At 35.9% G+C, this 21580-nt stretch overlaps 1 protein-coding gene across 1 annotated transcript; it reads left to right on the top strand.

Annotated features, from left to right (window-relative positions):
* The first annotated feature begins 4197 nt into the window (after nt 1–4197).
* Nucleotides 4198–15090, top strand: LOC121896966 (up-regulator of cell proliferation-like). The gene is made up of 4 exons (XM_042411109.1): nt 4198–4203; nt 4324–4408; nt 8844–12174; nt 12332–15090. Exons 1-4 carry the CDS (start codon nt 4198–4200, stop codon nt 13509–13511), a joined length of 4602 nt encoding a protein of 1533 aa, XP_042267043.1. The 3' UTR covers nt 13512–15090.
* The last annotated feature ends 6490 nt before the right edge of the window (nt 15091–21580 follow it).

Below are 21580 nucleotides of genomic sequence, written 5' to 3'. Positions count from 1 at the left end.
AAACGAAATGTAACCCTGAATTTATTTTACCTTGATACTTTAAATTCCTTAATTTTATGGAGAAACTGAGATGATTGTGATTCTCATGGTCTCTACATGGTTTTCCTAAATTTTCTTAATTCTGCAACACAGCAGGGAAAACAACTTTGTCCACTAAGATGGCTTTAAGTTTTATCAGGTGATTTACTGTAAATGGACGTTCTGTTTCCAAGAAACCAGATGATCATTATGTGCAAACCAAAAGTAAAAGTAGCTTCACAACAGAATAAAAGGGCTGTGATGCAGGACCACCTTGGCACATGCAGGGAGATGCTGACTCCATCCGCAGGACAGATGGACGCCTTAACAACTGAAGACTGCATGACTGAAACCAACTCCTGGATAGAAGAATGTATTTTTAACATGGGAGAATCTCTTCTACAAAGGTGGGTTATACTTTTATTTTGTCAGTGTTTTTTCTGTTATGTGCCTGAAAAACAAGTTGAACAATGCACAGCTATTTGTACAATAGATTATTAATCATCATTAATGTGATACGGAGGGCTCCTCCTGTTCAACCTTGGCATGTTGTGACAACCTCAGCCAAGCATTTGCTGAATCATGCACAGAGAAAATGTTTTTCTGAAACTGTTTTCAGTATTTTTATCGACAAACCTGATTTTACTTTGGTTCACTATTATCGATCCCAATTCTTTCTCAGATGATCAGATATTGATTTTTTTCCTTCTCTCTATTTTCTTTTTTAGACAGAACAGTCTAGATCCAAATAAAACACACTTAAAGAAGGCTTTTTAGGTTTAGGGTTAGCTTCAAGCTTCAAAAACAATGACAAACAACAGCAATGACAACATCATATTACAATGAAAAAGATAGTAAATGTAGAAAACAACTAAGCAATATGGATTGATTGTGGGAAAAGGGAAGGGGGGGGTGAGTGAATGAAAGTGAGAAAAGAAGAGAGAGAGAGAGGAGGGGAGAAAGGGAGGGGGAGAAAGAAAAAGTGAGAGCGTCAATAATTATTATAATAATAATGATAATAATAACAATACAACAATATAATGTAATAATGATAATAGTCTTGTTTGATAGTATACTGTTGCGGCGGTAGTGGCAGAGGCAGCCACAATAATAATACAAAATGGGTTAAATAATTAGATATTTATATTAATTTATATCAATTTAAATCTATTTGAGTTTATATCAATTAAATTAAATTAATATGGATATGGGGGGTGGAGCCAAACACACAGAGCCCAAGGAGGGGAGGACACCATCACCCTCCCACACGACAGCCGCCCCCACCCAGCAACACAGCCACAGCCCAGGGACCAGACCAGCTGTGACCAGCTAAGGGGTATTCCTCCTGTAGTATTTGTTTGTTTGTTTGCTTGTCTGTTTTGGAGACGGTCCAAACCTAGTCCAGCTGGACCACTCTCAGAGCCTTTGGGAGAGAGTTTGTCCAGTGGAAGGTGACCATAGATTTTTTTTTACTATAAGAGGGGTAGGGGTGGAGGTACCACAGCCAGCTACCTCCGGAGGGCAAGGAGTCGGGAGAGGCGGCCCCCCCCCCCCCCCCGCCCCACGCCCCGCATGGCTCCACCCCCCACCACCCTGCAAATATGACATAATAATAATAATAATAATAATAATAATAATAATAATAACAATAACAATAACAATAACAATAACAATAATGATAAAGATATTTAGTTTCTAAACAACAATAATTAGCCTATCATGATACATATTGATGATATATATGTATAATTGGAATGAGAGGGAGCGGGGAGGGAAGAAGTAAAACAAAGAAATAAAAACAAAAACAAACAAACAAACAAAAAAAAAGACGGACAGGAAAAGTGAATTAAGTAAAAAAAAAAAAAAACGTCTGTTATTGGTTGGGTATGTGGTCTGATATGTGGTCATGTACATGGCTCTGGCTTTGGTTATTGATTTGGATTGGATTCTGGGTCAGCTTTGATTTGTTTAACTGCTTTTATTCACATAGTCTCAGTGTCTATATCACCAGACCTGGGCAGGGCAACAAATAATTGATGACATACCCATGAATCAGAGATATTAAGGAAAACATTATTATTGTTGATTTGGTGATTTCAATGATTTATGTGCATTCATTCGGTCTCTATATACAGATGATAGTACATGTATAGTCCGATACTGCAGATGTTTCACAAGTTCAGCAGAAAGACAGGTCACAGTTTAGATGAAATTCTCATATATTTGTTGGATTTAAAACAATTTAAGTATTCACAAGAGTCACCAGGCAAATTTAAAACATAAAGAGAAAATGCGATCCTATTTTTACAGGTTGAGAGGGGTGCTGGGTGCTGTGGTAATTGAATGCAGCTTATTTTCTTTCCTCAAAGAACACATTAACAATAAAGTCTGCACACGACAAATTGGTAATTTCATGAACTGTATTCTATTATATTCTATCATATTTACTAAAGTGCCTTGTTAAAAAAATATTATGGGTGTTTTGTATTTGCAAGGACACAGCTAATCAGTGATACATTTCAAACCCTTGATATTTAAAGGCTGACTAGGATAAATGATTGTTGTGAGTTGGATAATAATGTAAAACCATTCCAGTTTTCTCCTACAGTCCAACATGTCAGTGAATTTGCTACAGCCTGTCGGTGTTTCCGGTTAATGTGAGTGTGAATGTGGATGTTTATGTGTGTGGGTGTAACCTGCCTCCTGTTCATGATGCAGCGTGTATCATATTCCCTTCCTGTTACTGCATGGTAGATAGACTCCAGCCTCCCATGACACTGTACAAGATTAGCAAGTGTAGAGATCAGTGGTGAACTCAGGCTGTCTGAGGTGCAGGGGCGAAAAAATATAAAGGACACCCAATGGGCCCCTTCAGCAGAGAGCAATGATGCATGTTGGTAAAAAAGCTACATCTCCAATTACAATGAACATTTTATAGGGTGATTCAGGATCTAAGGAAAACAACACCTCTGTATTAAAAAGGATTTTTTAAACATTAATTTTGCAAACATCTCTGAATGGGTAAAGTTTTAAATGTTTATTTCTCAGACACATCTGTAATAAAAACATGGAACTATTAACATTTTGAGAATTAGCTGTTTTCAGCTGCTAGATTGGTGAAATCAAAGGAGAATTCTTTTGGCCATGAGTTTGTTAATGTTAATGACCTCGTTATGGTCAGTTGTGATGTTCCTCTCAATGAACAACAGAAGATCTGAGAACCTTCTTTCTCCACATCTGTTTCTAAACTGGGTTTTGATCACCTTCAGATTGGAGGATGATCACTGGACTGATGCAGTTGTTGCTGGCAGCTCAGACTGTACTGACCCAAAGGCAATGGAACAATCTAAAGGGGGTGTGACTGAGCAAACTACTTAGTACTGTACCAAAATCAACTGAATGGAATAATGTCAGCCAGTTAATGGCCAGTTTGCTTGATCATAAGGGCGTCTTAAAGAGCACAGTATCTCATGTTCTTCAGTGGAAAGGAACTTCACAATGTTTTTCTCATATATAGTACACCCTATACGGCACATTCACTATTTTAATTGTTCATTAAAAGGGCACTCATCATGGCATCATGTTTTCTCACACTTGGTGGCACCCTAAAGGGCACTAAATACCTTTTTTTCATTGAAAGGGCACCCAGTTCTGCACTTGAGTATGTTAGACTTATGGGAACTAGAAGGGCACCCGTACAGAAGCTCCAGCTCACCCCTATTATAATGGCAACTTATAGGACACTGCATTACATCTTGTGGCTGTTCTTTACAGGGCACTTAATTCCAGATTGTCACACAGAGAGACACTCTATAGGGCACTTAATCCTGATTTACCCTTTGGTATGTTTCCTCCTTTGCGTGGGCACCTTAGGGGGCATTTTATACGGTTTGCTTTACAGTAGGATCATCTTAGAGGGCACTTTTGTGATACTTTTTTGTCCTCAGGGGCACTGGGGTGGGTTGGTGGTGGGGGTCGGGGTGGGGGGAGTGGGTGGTTGACCCCCTGCCCCCCTCCCGAGTCCGCCAGTGGTATAAATGGTCCATATATGTCCATGTGTGCAGTGGTTCTGGGTCGGGTTTGTGCTAGGATTTTCTGGTTTTGGTCCATAGTCAAGCAGGCAGCATTGTATTTTAAACTTTGTGGGATATTTATAATACTTTGGTAATAAAATCAACAATGGAGGTAAATTGCTCCTTGTACATCTTCAGAAGATAAATTTAAATAAAATTACAAAATAGTTAATTAGTGGATGGGTTCATTTAACACACCTGAACATGCATATTCTTATTCTTGTTTGTTAAGGACGTCAGTGATGAAGATTCATTTGTTGATCTACACGGTGCAGAAGTAGAGGACACTCCACCAACACCACAGTCTGGCTGCAAGGGTGAGTGTCAATAGAATGATGCAAGTGGTAAAGGTCAGCTTTAAACAATCTATCATTCAGCAGAAAATGCACTGTATGCTGTGCAGTCTCAAAGTAGTTTTATTATCAACATTATTATTATTGCTGTGTTCTTAGAGCCCAGCCCCCCTGTGAAGATAATAGTTTTTCATGGTTATTTAGTTCAAGGTTAGGTCATCCCTGAGTACAGATGGACGCACATTTCCCCCCTGACTAGGAATAATGTGGGCAAAAGCAAACACCTCTATGTGAAAAATAAATAATTATTTGGTAGTTGAGACCTTTTCTCTTTTGTTTCATCTTGGTTTGAAATTGTGTGCATGTCACATGGCGGTGGTCCATGACAATATGACCCAATTTAATATCACTATATTGTAAGAAATTACTGGGGTCAAAACCTGCATAGGACTGTTAGGACATGAAAACGGTTTAATACAGGGATGTTTAGCTCAGTTAAAACTCTGCTTTTCACATTTTTTGCTATGCCACAAAAAAGAGTCCAAAAAAGAGCCTCCATATAAATAAATGCAACTCCAACCTTTATATTTTAAGGTCTTTAGGTTGACGTCTAGCTTTCACCACTAAATGTCGCAATGTCATTAATTAATTATGGGCTTATTTACTGCTGCCACATTCGTTTCGTTGGGACTTGCGCCTTTAATGGCATGTTTGATTGACAGGCCGGACTCACAGCACAGTATTTGAAAAGTTAGAGTTTTAATCATTAGATGTTATGATTCATGATTCAATATTTCAAATGTTTATCTCAGTGTGACTGAAAATAATGACAGAAATGATGTCCCTGCATTAGCTATTGTAGCTAACTGCATAAGGATCTACTTCCAGGGAAACTTGGCAACTACCCAACACCCAGAATTTTATTTTAATATGTGACGTAGAAAACAAACTGTTGTGGATTAGTAAGCAGCCAGCCTACACTGTTATAGATTTTTCCAACAAAAACGGTAAAGAACTGGCAGCAGAGTTGCCATTAATTTATAAACAGAAACCTGTTGTTCAGGTGTATGAAATGCTTCTGATTTCTATATCAAGAATAAATATGACAGATGCATGAGACAGTCCCAGAGTCTCCTGCAGCCTGATGTCAAGTGTCAGTGAACCTCAGTATGCTGGAACCATTTGACTGTTTTGTATTGAACTTGTAATGTGACAGAAAGCATTTTTTCACAATATAATCTGAAGTTGATCATAACTGTATCTAGTTAGTGATGATTTGAAATATGTGAAAAAAGTCCTGATAACTACAAAGAAGTGAAGCAGTGATTAAACAGATGATGATTAATCATGGCTGTTTACACCTACTGAAGAATAATTTTACAGATATGCTGGAGTTGACTATCCCCCACATTCTCAACATATCTTGTTACATAACTTATCACACTTAATGTGTTTTGAGATATCTCTTCACTGCACTCCTCCTCAGAACCTGAGATAAAGGTAAATAGAAACCTGTTGTTCAGTTGTATCAAATACTTTTGATTTCTACATCAAATATAAATACAACAGATGCATGAAACCGTCCCAGAGTCTCCTGCAGTCTGATGTCAGGTGTCAGTGAACCTCAGTATGCTGGAACCATTTGACTGTTTTGTATTGAAATGTGTCACAAAGCATTTTTTCACAATATAATTTGAAGTTGATCATAACTGTATCTAGTTAGTGATGATTTGAAATATGTGCAGTATTTTGACGCACTAATGGATTGTATTTTATATATTTTTTAAGATGGACTGGTTCTGTCAAACAAAAAGATGATACATAATTGTGTGTCTAGATGTTGAAGAGCAGGGGAATGAAGAGAAAACACTCGACTACGATGGACACAGATGGAGCCTACAGGTACATTCCCACTCACATTACCTACATTTATTGAAGTAGATTTAGTTTTAACCAAGAGACATTTATGAAGGTCTGAACCAGGAAGGAGAACTCATAGATGCAGTTCAACAATGGGATTTATGTGAAATCACCAGAAAAGAAACGATAACATGAACTCTGTTATAAAATATTTACTTTGGCCACAGTTCAACTCCAATGTTTGAGATAAACTCAAAATATTAATGTAATTATCGTAGAATTATAATACCATGATCTTCAGTGTAATGTAATTATTGATACTTTAGTATGAAACAAAAATGTTCAAAGGAAACAAAAGGAGATGAAGTGATGAGACAAATCAAATTTGCAAAAAATAAACACAAGTCACTGCAACAAGTGGAGAGAGAGAGAAAGACGGAGCAGCATCAGTTCAGAGTGAAGCAGGTGGAGGTGAAGATGGTGTTGATATAGATGTTAATACTGAGATAAATTCAAACAAACACCCACTTGAGACAAAATGTCTCAACAAAAGGAAACGTTTCATAGCAGCCTGTAGTGATTTTACAGTTTCTTGATGGTCAATTTCAAATTCAAGTTTAATAAACAAAAAAACTAATAATCAGATTGTGTTCATTAATAAAAGCCTAATTGCTTACTTTTTGTTTGTAATAATCAGTTTTTAGATATACAAGTTTATTTTTAATTAAATATTTTATATAGACTTGAGCTTAAAGAGAGTCAAATAAATAAATTAATACATGAATAAATTACATACATGCACAATGCATCCTCATATTCAAAATAATTAAATATAAAATCAGACTCAAATTGAAACACTATCATTACACTAAGTAATGTCTGGAAGTCTAAATAAGTTGTTTTCCACTGAATGGAAAAAAAAAAGTGTTCTCAGTAGAGGTCATGTAGGGCCTTATGAGCTCCGTTTTAATGTTTTCCAGATTCTGTTTGATTTTTTTTTGATTTAAGCACATTTTGTCACCATAAAGTGCCCAATCATGTGGTGTTTGAATAAAATTTCAATTCATTCAATAAGAAATTATTCAAAATATAATCATATATTGACTGAAATGAATATATATCAGTGAATTTGTAATGATGCAACACAACATTGCACTATATTTTAAATCCAAGTAAGTGCTTCAATACACAGCACACTGAGAGTTTGCATGAAGAAGTGAAACAGATATGTGAGCGCTATGGCCTGAAGTAATCCTTCACATAACAAATAATAATCACAAAAATAACATTGGTAAAGCGAGTCTTACAGTTTGGATATTGCTCTGCTCTAAATTTATCTGTTAGTATTGAATTCCTCAGTTTTTTGGATGACTTAGGCGTGTCAGAGGGCCTCATCGACATGACTGTGTGTGTGTGTTGTAACGGGTTTGTTACTTCATAGAAAATAGTTGGAAATAGCTCAGTCAAACCACACAAAACAATAAATACAATAAATATAAATAAATAAATAATAAATAGCAAGTAGCAATGAAAAACACATCATCAAAAACCAGTACAACTCAGTTCAGTTTTCAATAGATGATTAAATCAAGCAAGCAAAGCGACATCGGTGTGTGTCTGTAACTCGTCCCACAGTCTCAGAGTTCAATCCTCTCAGTAAAGGGTCCGTTTTGTTTTCCCCACAAGCCCTAATCAGTTCAGTTCAATCCGGTTTTACAAACATAAAAGAAAAACAACTCAAAAGTCTGCTCCGGGTTTTCACCGCAGATCCCCTCACAAAACAAAACAAACCAAAGACACTAGCAAAGCAACACTGTTACATATGTCAGACCATCATGTTTAACTATATATCTTTAAACGTTACAGTTACGGCTGAAAATGACAACAGAAAAAAACAAGTTTGCCAAGTTCACATATCTCAGCAATTCAAATCAACCACCAGTCGTCTACCCAGAAGTGACTGTTGTTAGCGTGACGTCATGGTCTGTAGTTCTAATGAATGGCGGAGTAATATTTTTAGTGATGAGGCTTTTTTCTGTTATGCTGATTTGAGCATGTTCTAAATGTCTAGTTGACCAATCAGATTGCTTGGTTGGAACTACGTTTTGTGTAAGTGTATTTTGAAAACATGGTAGAGAATACAGAAAGAAAGAAAAAGAAAGAAAGAAACAATGAAGGAAGGAGGAAAAGAAAGAAAGAAAAAGAAAGAAAGAAAGAGGTTTTCTTAAGAACAGTAATTTTACATTAAATTGACACTGGCCAATGCAACTGATTTTCTGTACTGTAATAAGAATAAACCCTGAAGAGCAACATTGCACAAAACACAGTTACAAACCAGAAACACAACTGCATTTCATAACACACGTTAATTAAAGACATCAATGATTCAGAAAACAAGATATTTCACAAAAAACACAATCTTGGGTCTGAACTGAATCAAATCAGGTCCTCCATAGATGCCAATGCAATACTGAAAACACATTTAAAAATAGCATACAAATAAAATTAATGTTATATAACATGCTAAGTCATAGAGGGTTACTCATTTTTCTGTTAATTTTGATTGTTTTTACAAGTGATCTTTTTTTCTCTTTCATAGTCTTTTCCAACTTTCTCTCCAAACTTGGACTGAAGAAATTTTATCCCAACAAGCTCACTCTTCAGTCTCTTCTGGAAATCAACAAAAATAGGATTTATGATGAAACTGTTGAATCAATGGAGAAAATACCATGGTGCTTTCTCAGGAAACTCTTTCAAATCAACACAGAATGCAGAAACTGCACACAATTATCAAACAATGATGATGAGGAGGACGAAAACAGTGATCCATTTGACTTTGACCTGGTCACTGCAGATGACTCTGCAGACAACAAGGTTAACCCTCTCGACCTCATAGTCGCACTCTTTCTTTGTGCTGACAGCTTCTTGCAACAGGAAATGGCCCTCAAGATGACAATGTGCCAGTTTTCTGTCCCACTGCTGTTGCCTCATGGTGATAACAGTCAGTGTTCCCTGATGCTGTGGGCTCTGAGAGACATCATCAAAGAGTGGTGTCCACATGATTTGTCTAAATCAAGAGGGTTTGTTGAAGACAACATTGTCCAAGCAAATATACCATTCTTTACCTTTGTGAGGCTGAAAAACTGTAGTTTGTCCAAGTCACAGGTTTTGAATCATATTCTCAGTCCTGGCCAACAGAATCACAACATCTTCATACACGGAGATATGGAAGGAGGAACACTTAAAAGAGAAATAGCCAATGGTTTGGTTGAGGTTTGCTGGTACCTTCCCTGTGGCAAAAAAGATCTTGACATATTTCCAGGACCAGTTGCCTTTGCCAATTTGAGAGGAGACATTTGTGAGTCACTCACACAATTCAATTTTCTTTTTCAAGTGTCAACTGCGACCTTTGTGTTCCTGGACAAAGTTGAAGAAAGAGAGCATCAGATTCTGACTTCTCTTCAAGATGTGAAATCCAAACTCTTCTTGATTGTTAATCGCAAGGACAACGCCAGAGAGGACATGATGTCTGTCCAGACAACACTGAAAGAGTTAGAGCTACCAAACAGCAGTGTGAAAATTAAAGACTCAAAGGTAAATGTTGCAGAGTTTTCAAAGAAACTTTGTGCAGCCATCAAGACTTCACTGCCAGAAGAAACTCCCACATTGAACATTGTCAATATGGTTGGAAAAGCTGTTGAACTTGGTCTATCTGTGGATGAAAACTCAAGTGAAAAACAAAAGAAAGCAGTTGAGGAGATCATGGTTGACATTGAGGGGCGAAGTATACCAGACTACAAGAAACAACAACTTCCTTTGCAGGGAGATAACTGGAAAAGATTATCACAGTTAGAGAAGGAGGAGTGTAGATTGAAATGTGACTCAGACCCTGAAGGGTATAAATGCCAGCTACAGGAAGAAAAACAAAAAATTATGGAGGAACAAAGCAAACAAAGACTGTCGAAAGGAATGGAGAGTTTTATTAAAACTTTATCCACAAGTGACAAAGAGAAAAGAGATTTTTTTCTTAAGTGGATGAAACTCAAGTTTAACACACATTCACGGAGGAAACTGTCTGAGCTGCGCAACAAATTCAAAGAGCAATGCAAGAAGAAAGATAAAAATCTCACTGCAGCGTTTGATAAGGCTTTGATGGAGAGCTCTTTAGGAGTAGAGCATTACATAAGAGAGATGGGACTCATCTATGAGTTCTCAATTTCTGGCTCAACAAACACTGCTGATGAAATATCTCGTCTCCCTGGTTTGGCTGCTGAAATGCTGTTGGATGGATATCCTTTAGAGCTCTTGGATGGAGATGCTTCCAACATCCCAGAGAGATGGGTGACAGATGTGCTGATGGAGCTTCACAAGAAGGTTGGAGGGAAGAGCAGACTGTTAGTACTGACTGTGCTGGGTGTTCAAAGTACAGGGAAGTCAACACTCCTCAACACCATGTTTGGTGTGCAGTTTCCTGTCAGCAGTGGCAGATGCACAAGAGGAGCTTATATGCTTTTCCTCAAAGTTGGAGAGGACATGAAACATGAGTTGAATTATGAATTTATAGTTCTCATCGACACAGAGGGTCTAAAATCTCCTGATTTGGCAGAACTAGATGAAAGTTATGAGCATGACAACCAGATGGCAACCTTTGTGATTGGTTTAAGTGATGTCACCATTATCAACCTCGCCATGGAGAACTCAACAGAAATGAAAGATGTCCTGCAAATTGCAGTTCATGCCTTCTTGAGAATGAGACATATTGGTAAAAAGCCAGTTTGTCATTTCGTGCATCAAAATGTTTCTGGAGTTTCAGCTCATGCAAAGACCATAACAGACAGAAAACATCTCTTGGAGCAGCTCAATGAAATAACACAAATCGCAGCTGAAATGGAAAAGAAGCCTTCTATTACAGCATTCACAGATGTGCTGGACTATGACATGGACAAAAACCACTGGAACATCCCAGGACTCTGGCATGGAACCCCTCCGATGGCAGCAGTGAACACAGGTTACAGTGAAGCTGTAGCAGATTTCAAGAAAAATCTTTTGGCAACAGTGAAAACAGACCAAAGCAATGACGTCTCACAGATCCCAGAGTTTCTAGAATGGATGAGAAGTCTCTGGAAAGCAGTGAAATATGAGAACTTCATCTTTAGTTTCAGAAACACTCTTGTGGCTCGTGCCTACGACAACCTTTGCAAAGAGTTCAATCAATGGGAATGGCAGTTCAGAAAAGAAATCCTCTCTTGGCAAACAGAAGCAGAGATGGAAATCTTAAATTCTGACAATGAAGCTGATATTCGAATTTGGAGCAAATTGGTTAATTCAAAAAAATCACAGATGTCAGAAAAAATAGCAACTGAAGAAAGAAAAATGAAGGAGAAACTTACAAACTACTACGAAAAGAAAGACCAGAATGTAAATCTGATAGAAAAATACAAAACTGACTTTTTCAAAAGCATCAGTAGTCTTGCCAAGGAAATCAAACATTCAGTGAACAATAAATTGGATTGTGCACTTGAGCTGAAAATAAGTTCAAAAAAGGTTCAAGACATTCAGACAAAATACAGAGGTGGGGTTGAAGACGAGGTCATGAAGCTCCTGAGTGCCTGTAAACACTCTGATAAACTGTCTGATGAACAGCTGACACAGAAGTTTGAAAAGATGTGGACTGAAGCCACTAAAAATGTGTCTGGCCTGAAAGAGCGAGATATCGCAGCATGTGTCCTGAATCAGTTGAGAGGAAATTTCTCAAATCAGAATGTTAATGAGGAATTGCAGAACATTAAAAATTTAAAGGAGATTGGGAAAGATCGATTTAAAACCAGACGTGAACATACAGACTCCTTGATGAAGAAGGCTCGATATCTGTTTCGGGGACTAGGAGATCTGCAGAAGTTTGCTGACAGCGTCATTGAGTCTTGCACACGGTTTGTGCTTGATAAAGCAAAGACAAATACAGATTACCACGACTCTTTTACAAGGGAACTTCTTGAAACAATAGATGAATACCTTGATAAAAGTAGTCACAAAATAAATGCAAAGTTTGTGATTGACCTGAAACTTCACGTGTGGCATTGCCTCAAGGGAATTCCTCAAAATGCACCAAAAATTCTTGTCAGATAATGATCCTCGAATTCAGCTGCAGAAGTACAAGACTCAGTACTTGACAGATTTTCTTGACTTATACAAACAGAGAGATGATTGTCAGCGCAATGCAAAGGGTTTTGTCCAGTTTTGTATCAAACCTGCTGTGGAAGAGTACATCAACAGATCTCTGGGGATAAACATTGTGGATGAAATTTTGACACGTTGTCATTCAGCAGAGTTCAGTTCCCGCTCCTTTTTCCAGTACAACATTCAGGAAGAGTTGCGGCGAAAGGAAGACTTTGACAGTTTGGTCAAGTACATTCGTAACTATGAAATATATGTGAAGGATTGGATATTTCAGCACATCCAGGAACAAATGTCAAAGAACGAAACTTTGTGCAAACTGAAACAAGAGAATCTGAAGGTGATAGTTGACAAGATCACAGCAGCCTTAGAGCAGGCCACAGAAGGACCAGATGGTGTTCAACTGCCAGATAACAAAGAAAGCATCACAGAGCTCATCAGCAAAATACGGAAGAATTTGATTAAAGACATCTCAATTTCAGAGGAGGATGAAAAAACCACCCTGTTTCAAATCAAAAGCACATGTCATCCATTTATCAACAGCCTCAAAATGTCAATAGAAGACTTGAAAGAACAGTTTCAGCAGGAATTCTCAAAGTCTGAAAACATCACTGAGACTCTGAACAAACTTCCAATCAAACCACAGGAGGAGCTTTTCAAGCGAGTGTTTGGTTGTGGAAAACAATGTCCATTTTGTAGAGTTCCCTGTGAGGCTGGAGGCAAAGATCACAAGCAGCATCATGCAGCTGTTCATCGACCACAAGGTCTTGGTGGATTCAGGTATGAAGACACTCAGAAGCTGGTTGAAACACTGTGTACAACTGATGTACAATGTGAACATAGATTTAAAAATGCAGACACTAAAGGAGAGTGGCATCCTTACAAAGACTACACCACGTACTATCCAGACTGGTTGATTCCTCCAGATCCCAGCATAGAGGCATCTGACTACTGGAAGTATGTACTGGTAAAATACAATGAGAAATTTGCTCAAGAATATAAGGCCAAGCCAGCTGATGTTCCAGAGGCCTGGAGGAGAATCACAAAGAAACAAGCACTGAAGGGGTTAAAAGATGCCTTCAACATAAAGTGAACAACATACAAATGTCTTTAAACAAAACCAAATTTAAAACATGCAAGATTTTTTCAAACAAAAATGAACTCCTTTTTTTATGTAACTGACTTTTTAAGTTGAAAAGCTGCAGATAGTTATATTAGACTGCTCAACTTTTTCTTTACTATTTCTTTTACTTTTTTATTTTGTGTTTTTATTTTTTGAAGATTACAGATGTTTTGTTTTCTTCTCTCATGATTAATGACTGGTGTTCATAATAATGATGTTGACAATGATAATAATAAAGAATATGATGATGTACAACAAAAGTCATGTAAAAAAGAGACAATGTTTTTTGTTTTTATCTTTATTTTGTGGTTTATGATTATTAGCGATGTTTTGTTTTTTTGATTTTCAAGTTTCTATTTGTGAATTGTGTGAATACACAATTATGATGCTGATGATGACAATTATAATGATGTTCTACAAAGACCACCAGGTCATGATTTACAATGTTTGTATTTTGTTGTTATTTTTATTTTATGATTATAACAGTTTGTTTTCTTCTTTGTTCATATTGATATATGACTATATGAATAGTAACCAGTGTGCAGGATAATGATGATGATGATGATGATGAAGATGTCAGCATGGTTCATTCAGTGTTTGCAGTTGGCTTTCTAATGGTTACTACCAGTCAATCAATAACAAATATTGATACAACTGACTTTTGGCGCCTTTCTGAAGCTGAACATGAAACAAAGAGGCAGAAAGCACAGAAACAATTACTCAGACTTTTAAATATTTACCATATTTTATTTATAATAAAAATGTAATGATGATGATGATGAAGACCTATGTAGTTCAAAGGTCATATATTGAGATGCTGTTTTGTAACATGTTTTACTACTTTTTACATTTTTTATGGTTTTATTCTTTAACATTACTCACAAATTGTAACATGATACAATGAAAATAGTTATTAATATTTTCTTGGAGATTAAAGTAAATAAATTGTCATTAGTTGAAATGTTTGCATGTTGATGCAAATTAATTTTTGATTCATGTACAAATATTGAGACGTGTTGTTGATGTAACTTTTTTCATTATTTTTGATAGATGATGATGTTGAACAAGTCAAGTTAAAGACCAGAAAACAGTTTTGTTATCTTTTAAAAACATATTATTGTTTTTTGTATTATTTTAGATTTTGCATTTTACTTATTAATGAGTACAAAAGTTTTTGTTTTATTCATCTTTTAACACAAATATGTACATAATGACAAATATAAAGTGCTAAATATAATGATGATGATGTTGATGATGATGATGAAGATGAAGAAGAACAAAGGCCATGTGAAACAGATGTTATCACTATTCATCACTATTCTTTAATATTTTTACAGTTTATTTCTAATAGGAACATGTAAAACATTATATCTTTTGATGTGTGTTTGATAAAAGTCAGTGAATAAGAGTCTTTATGTTGTTGTAACTGACCTTTTAGCTCATGTTTAAATATTGTCTAAACAAGCCAACTGTGGGAATAATGTGGCATCTTCTGCTCTGTTGATCATGTTCAACTTCTGACACAATGAATTAAACAAGATACAAACAATTTTTGCTTTATCAGTGTTTTTTTTTTCTTCTTTTTTACAGGTTGATATACAGTATAGTTATGTGTATAATGATAAGTGATGGTGATAATATACTGTATGTACAAAGATCATGTGACAAAGTATCTTTTGTAATAAATATAACAACAACTTTAGATCAATATTGCTGATTTCAAAATTGATAAGTTCACAAATATTGGGTATAAAGTTTTCTTCTACAAATGTTTTACTTTAGTTTTATGTTTTTAAAGCTGTAATCAAAGCTGCTGCTCTACTGACAACAATGGTGTCACTCTTTACCAGCTGTCAGTAGTTCCTTTATTTCCATTGTGCATTGCATTATGGGACAACAGTGTCTATCAACAGCAGTTATTAATTATTAATCAACACTACAGACTCAGAACATGTTTAGATTCAAATTGTATAAAATTATGACACAATGTTATAAAATATGACTCACAGAGAGGTTTACAGGTATTTGGAGGATCATTCTCTATTTTTGGTTTTATCTTCACAGTTTTTGAGATATCTGTCTCTGAGTTTTCTGCCACCATCCCAATACAATGGAGGTGCATTAAAAAGTGACATTTAAAAGACTTCAACAGTATCACGTCTTTCTAAAAACAATGTCCCCACTTACTCTGGACAATCCACAGGACACATTCTCAACAATTCTGAGTGGAAAGACTTTCTACTAAACTAATCTGACATCTTTTTACAGTATTTTCTGTGGATTATCCACAGTAACAGTCACACTTTCTAGAAAACACACTGCTGTTGATTTTAATTTAATGTAACTTTTCAGTGCTGTGAGAACCACAAATGAAACTCCATTGAACTGGTGTGGTGACAGACATCTCAAACACTGGACAAATAAAACCAAAACTATCTCCATGACTAAACATATCACAAGAGGTTACTCACAAAATGTTTTTCTGCAGTTTTGGGTGAAGTAGAACCACTAGACACCAGTAGATGCTGTTAATTTGGCACTGGAGTAAGTTCTTCATGAAATCTGAAGAGGATTAAAGTCTATCTGTTGTATGACTACACAGTGAAACACTGAATCACAGTTCAAAGACCAAATATTGAGAACAAGAGAGAAGTAGTGAAGTAGTGATAAGTTCAGTCTTCTACCACTTGAGGACACAAGAGTCAAGTCCACCTTGTGTGGAGTCTACACTCTATTGCAGCTTTCTAAATGGAAAATTAAGAGTGTCTGAAATCAGAAACTGCACAGTCTTATTCATATATTAATAACTCCTGTCTGTGTTTGATCCAACAAGATGAAAACATGACAAATAATCTGACGGACAATTTAACTGACTCCTTCATCTCTCTGCCTGTCAGTCTCTGTCACTTATTGACTAACGTGTTCAATCTCAACCAGGTGTGTAGACAGTAATGTGTCTGAGCAGCACTGACCCACCAACATTATCATATTACTTACACTTTTATATCAAATGTGATTTTAATGATTTTGTATCGACTGTTTGTATTTGATTTTATTTTTTCTCAGTGTGATCAGATGTGTTTTATTATGATTATGTTGAGGTCTTTTCGGGTATCTATTGTTTTTATTGTGGATTCTTTGGTGCTTTTATGTCTGGAGCACTGGACCAAATGAATTTCTCTGTGTGGGATAATAAAGTTGATCTGAATCTGAATCTGAATCACTCACCGACCCTCACAGCCAAGTCTGATCAAAATACAATTTTTGATAATAAATATAAAACATATATATAAGGAAATAAATGAATATAAACTTGATTTATTGTTGATTTGACGTGTGAGTTGAATTTGTCGTCTGATTAAAACAGAACTGTTGAAATAAGTTGTAGGAAGTCTCTGGAATGTAATTAGTTCCTCTGGTTCTGACACGCAGACCTTCCTGAGCTGCCTTCAGCCAGCTCTCTGGCTTTTCAGGTGATGGAACATTAACGCTACAACAATGACTAAACAACGTTTTTTATGTGTTATTTGAAAAAAATGTTGAGGAAGAAGAAACTCCATCACCTCCATCATGGACTGTTGGTTGAAACAAAAGAAGACATTTGTGGGCGTCAACTTGGATTTTTTCAACATTTTTAACCATTTTCTAACATTTTATGGACAAAACAACCAAACCAAGAAAATAATAAACAGATTAATCAATAATGAAAAAATGTTTTACTGGTAACCCTAAAATAAACAAATATTTACCATTAAGCTATTTCCAACAGGCTGTAAGTACATCAACTTGTGTCCTTAAAAAATAAACATGTATATAAAATTTCAAATATTATATAACATGACTCTGCATGTCAGAGGCTCTCCAGTCAGTCCTGTCTCATCACATTGTTTTATACAGTGTCTATAGGAGTGCTGCATGTTGCATATATTGTGCTGTATTGCACATGCAGTCATTATGCCTCCATATCTCCAATGAAAACATGGAATCTTCTCTTTGACTTTTTAACTATACATCCTGTTAACTTGTTCACTCTTTCAGGTGAGAAAAATACTGCTGTCTACAATTTACACACCTACTAAAACTAATGCAGCTAATTCAACAGTCCTGCAATAAATCCACCTTTATGACTGTTATAATGTTGAGTTTTTGTGTTTCAAATATTTTTTCTTCTCCATTTAGAACAATGTGGTAGAAAAAAATGTAGAAACCCCTCTAAAGACAATACAAGTCAACATCAGCACTAATGCAGTCTCAACTTGACCATAAAGACGAATCATCACCTCTCTAAACAGTTTCAACAAAAACTCAACATTATAACCTTCATCAGAGGTGCAATTACTTTTTTTTTTTTTTACCCAGGTGGATGTAATAAACTGGCAACTGATATTTTCAGTAGCACCACCATAAATGAGTCCATGCAGTGGGACACATGCAACACAGACAGAGAAATAAATGCTGCCGGTTTGCTCAATTCAATTCATTTCATGTCTGCACATTTTGCATGTCAGACGCTGCCATCCAGTGGTTCCACTGCAGAACAACATTCATGTTAAGCACAGTGACATCTGCTGCTGGGGAGCAGGAAGGCCGTCATCTCTCCTCACTTCTTTCTGTGTTTGAATTTTTTTCATCAAAGTTTGCAGAGTTGTTCATCATCACAACACTGGAGGGCAGCAAAGATTATCCATCACAAGCATAGAATGTTAGATACCTGCAAAATGAAAATCAAACCAAATAATTTATATCATATCAATCAAATCAAATCATATCAAATAATTGAAAATAGTGTGAAAATGATTTGGAAAAGTAGTTAAAATGATGAGTAACAATTCTTTGTGAAATTCTGCATTTTGCAGTAAAGGTGCACAATAGAGGAGCTTGTTACATGTTAACATCTATTTACAGCACACTGGATGTTGTTGGTCAGAGGGTTTTATGAACTTTGAACTGCTGGACATTATGTTAATCACAGAGCATTAAAGATAAAATGTATAATGTGGATAAAGTGTATTTAACATAACATTTTACACTTAATAACCTGAAATTAGAATTCATTTTTGCTGAGATATCATCATACATATCCTTGATATGTAAATCCTTGTTTTGACTTGTGTACTTATTTGGTTAACACTGCAATTAAGAAGCAATTTAAGTTTAATAACTTTTCTGGATGTGACAGAAAAAAAAAAACGAATTTTTGAAAAATGTATGCATGATAGCTGCAGAATCATTATAATTTATATCATATGTAGTGAGGAGAATTAAGATTTCAGTTCAACCCTAGCAGTTGTTCACGTGATGAAGTTGAACTTGTATACTCAGGAATCACTATTATTTACCACTTTATCAGCAACTGCCTGTTGGTAAATAGACATTTTGAATTTCATAATGCACTTACAATGGAAGTAATGGGGGACAAAATCCACAGTCCTCCTTCTGTGCAAAAATGTATTTAAAGCTAATATGAAACTTCAGCATCCAAATGAGTCAAATCAAGTAGATATCTTTCAACATTACAGTCTTTTTAGTGCCAAAGTCCCTCTTTTTGTTACTATACTTCCAACGCAGCTCAACAGGGAAACACTGTCCGAGGAAACACAAAGAGGGAATTTAATGCTAAAAAGACTGTAAATGTGTCAGATATCCACTTTATTGATAGATATACTTTATTGATCCCCAAAGTGGAAACTACAATAATCACCACATGCCAACATATACGACAAGAAAACAAACGTAAAAATATAAAAATATATGACTAACTCAGACTGCTGATGTCTCATACTACAAGTAATAATTTAAATGCACTTTTACACAAAATGACTTGAAAACGTCTTTCAGTGTTCACATGGACACCTGACTGTTGTTTTAAGACACACTTGAAAAACTGTAAACCTTCCTTAAAGCATTTGGTTAAGATGGCAGATAGTATTACATTTCCTAAAAACACATTTGATGACACAAATTAGTTGTATATGTTTATTGTATATATTGTGTAGATCTTAATACACACACTCACTGCACAAACACATCTGTCAAAGCTCAAATTCCTCAACAATTAATTCCCATAACCTTCGCCCAGCTCTCTGTCCATCTTTTATTAATTTATGTAACAAGTTGAAAAGGTTCAGGTAAGAAACGTCTCACAGGTCACATTTACTCTCCTCCTAAATGTATGAACATTTTGTTGATTATAATCAGTTAACTGTGTTTAACCGACACTCAAATTATGTCAATAAAGTCACAAAGAAGTTAGATAAAATCCTTGTTTCTACATTATTATAGTATAATATAGTTTTTCCTTTAGGAATCATGGAAATACTGTGAGATCAGAATTTAGCAAAGCATTGTTGTATGAATATTACTGCTTTATTAATCAATTACCTTGTTATTGGGGGCACCACTTCCTTTTTGGTTAGGATTTGTTAGTGCCAAGAGGAAGCACCAACCCTTGTTCAATTTAATCGATGAATCAGTCTCATAATCACAAGTTCTTGTACCAAACAGTGACCTCTGTTTACAGCAGCTCAAAGAAACAACCAAACACTTTTAGGATAAATAAAGACATTTATTAATAGCTAAACGTCATAAGGACACATGATAAAGCGTAGCAAGAAAAATAAATAAATAAGGTCTACAAATGGTAATAAAATAATAAAGTTATTCAGCAAGAGTGTCTTGAAGTGTGTGACTCGAGGTTTAACGTGTTGCACTGGAGAATGCTAAGGGGAAAGCTAATTCAACTTCTTTAAATAAATAATTTTATTTTAACATTATTTGACATCAACCTTTGATCACAAAGCCATGTTATGTCTTACTGTTGAGGTGTTTAGTTGTGGTAGAGGCGTCATCTCGGCAGGTCAAGCGCTGTTTGGGACAGAATCACCAGCGGTATTTGGCAGTTAAAGAGCCTGGATCACCTGCAGGTGTTGGCACGTCTTCGTTGGTGCAGAGATGTTGAATGCCGGTAAAGAATCAAGTCGTTTCAGGCTGCTCTGAAAGAGTCTTTAGGCCGGCTTCACTTCTAGTTTGCAGTATTGCTCTCAGAGAGCAGGTAGAGGTTCAGTTGTTGTTGTTCCTCTTCTTCTTCAGAGTTTAAGTTGAAGATTCAGGCTTTGGTTTGCCTGTAGTAACTGAGTGCCGACTAAAGTTTAGTCTGACTACGCTCAAATTTTATAGTGAAAGGAAATAAAGTTAGAAAACACTTATGTGTTTAGATTACTTTCAGAAACATATTTAATTATATGATTCAACATAACCCTTACTTCATAATATAAAAGCATTCAATGTGACTATTGTTTAAAAATTAAAGAAAACTTTAAACTCAAATCCTTCAAATATTATATCTTTACATTCCTATTTCTTCAGAAACGTCATTCTTTCAATATAACTACTTATCTAATTTAACTTTAATATGACTGTCTATGAGGTTAATGGGTCAAAAGTTTAACACTTGAGTGATTTTAAAATACATGGTTATCAAACATTCATGAACTCTTAACATAAGGGAATTTAACTCTGGTCAATAGAGGGCATTATGGTTACATGTAGTATAAAACGTTACTAAATTCAAAGTCCTGTATCTCTTTAGTAGACAGTCACACAACTATGGAAGTTATACCATTCTTCTTGTATTTACATAACAAATAACATGATCTAAGTTGCATAATGATTAGACAGATTAGCGCAGCTTTGCAGGGAAGCTTCACAAAGTCCTCAGGAATGGTGTTAGTTTTATGGCGTTGGTGATAAGACAGTCTGTGTTCCATCTCAGGTGGGAGTTGTTTTTCTCTGGTCCAAGTGGCTTTTAGGGTCAGTTCATGCTTTTAGTTCATGTCATAATTCAACTTATGAAGATGGTTTCTGGGGAGGTCTTTCTGAGTCTGTTGAGCACCTGATCAACCCCCACTTAGAGGGTTACAAAGGTCAGTCCTGCAGGCTGAGGGTCCACTCTTAAAAACTTTGGAAACCAGGCACGTCTGTCTCTTATTTTTTTTAGGAATCAAGATTAGTTTACACAGTTAAAGAACAAGCGGTTGTCC

Source organism: Thunnus maccoyii, chromosome 1, assembly GCF_910596095.1.
Source record: "Thunnus maccoyii chromosome 1, fThuMac1.1, whole genome shotgun sequence".
Lineage (NCBI taxonomy): Eukaryota > Metazoa > Chordata > Actinopteri > Scombriformes > Scombridae > Thunnus > Thunnus maccoyii.
The sequence above is the reverse complement of the archived record's forward strand: the minus strand, read 5'-3'. Positions and strand labels throughout refer to the sequence as shown.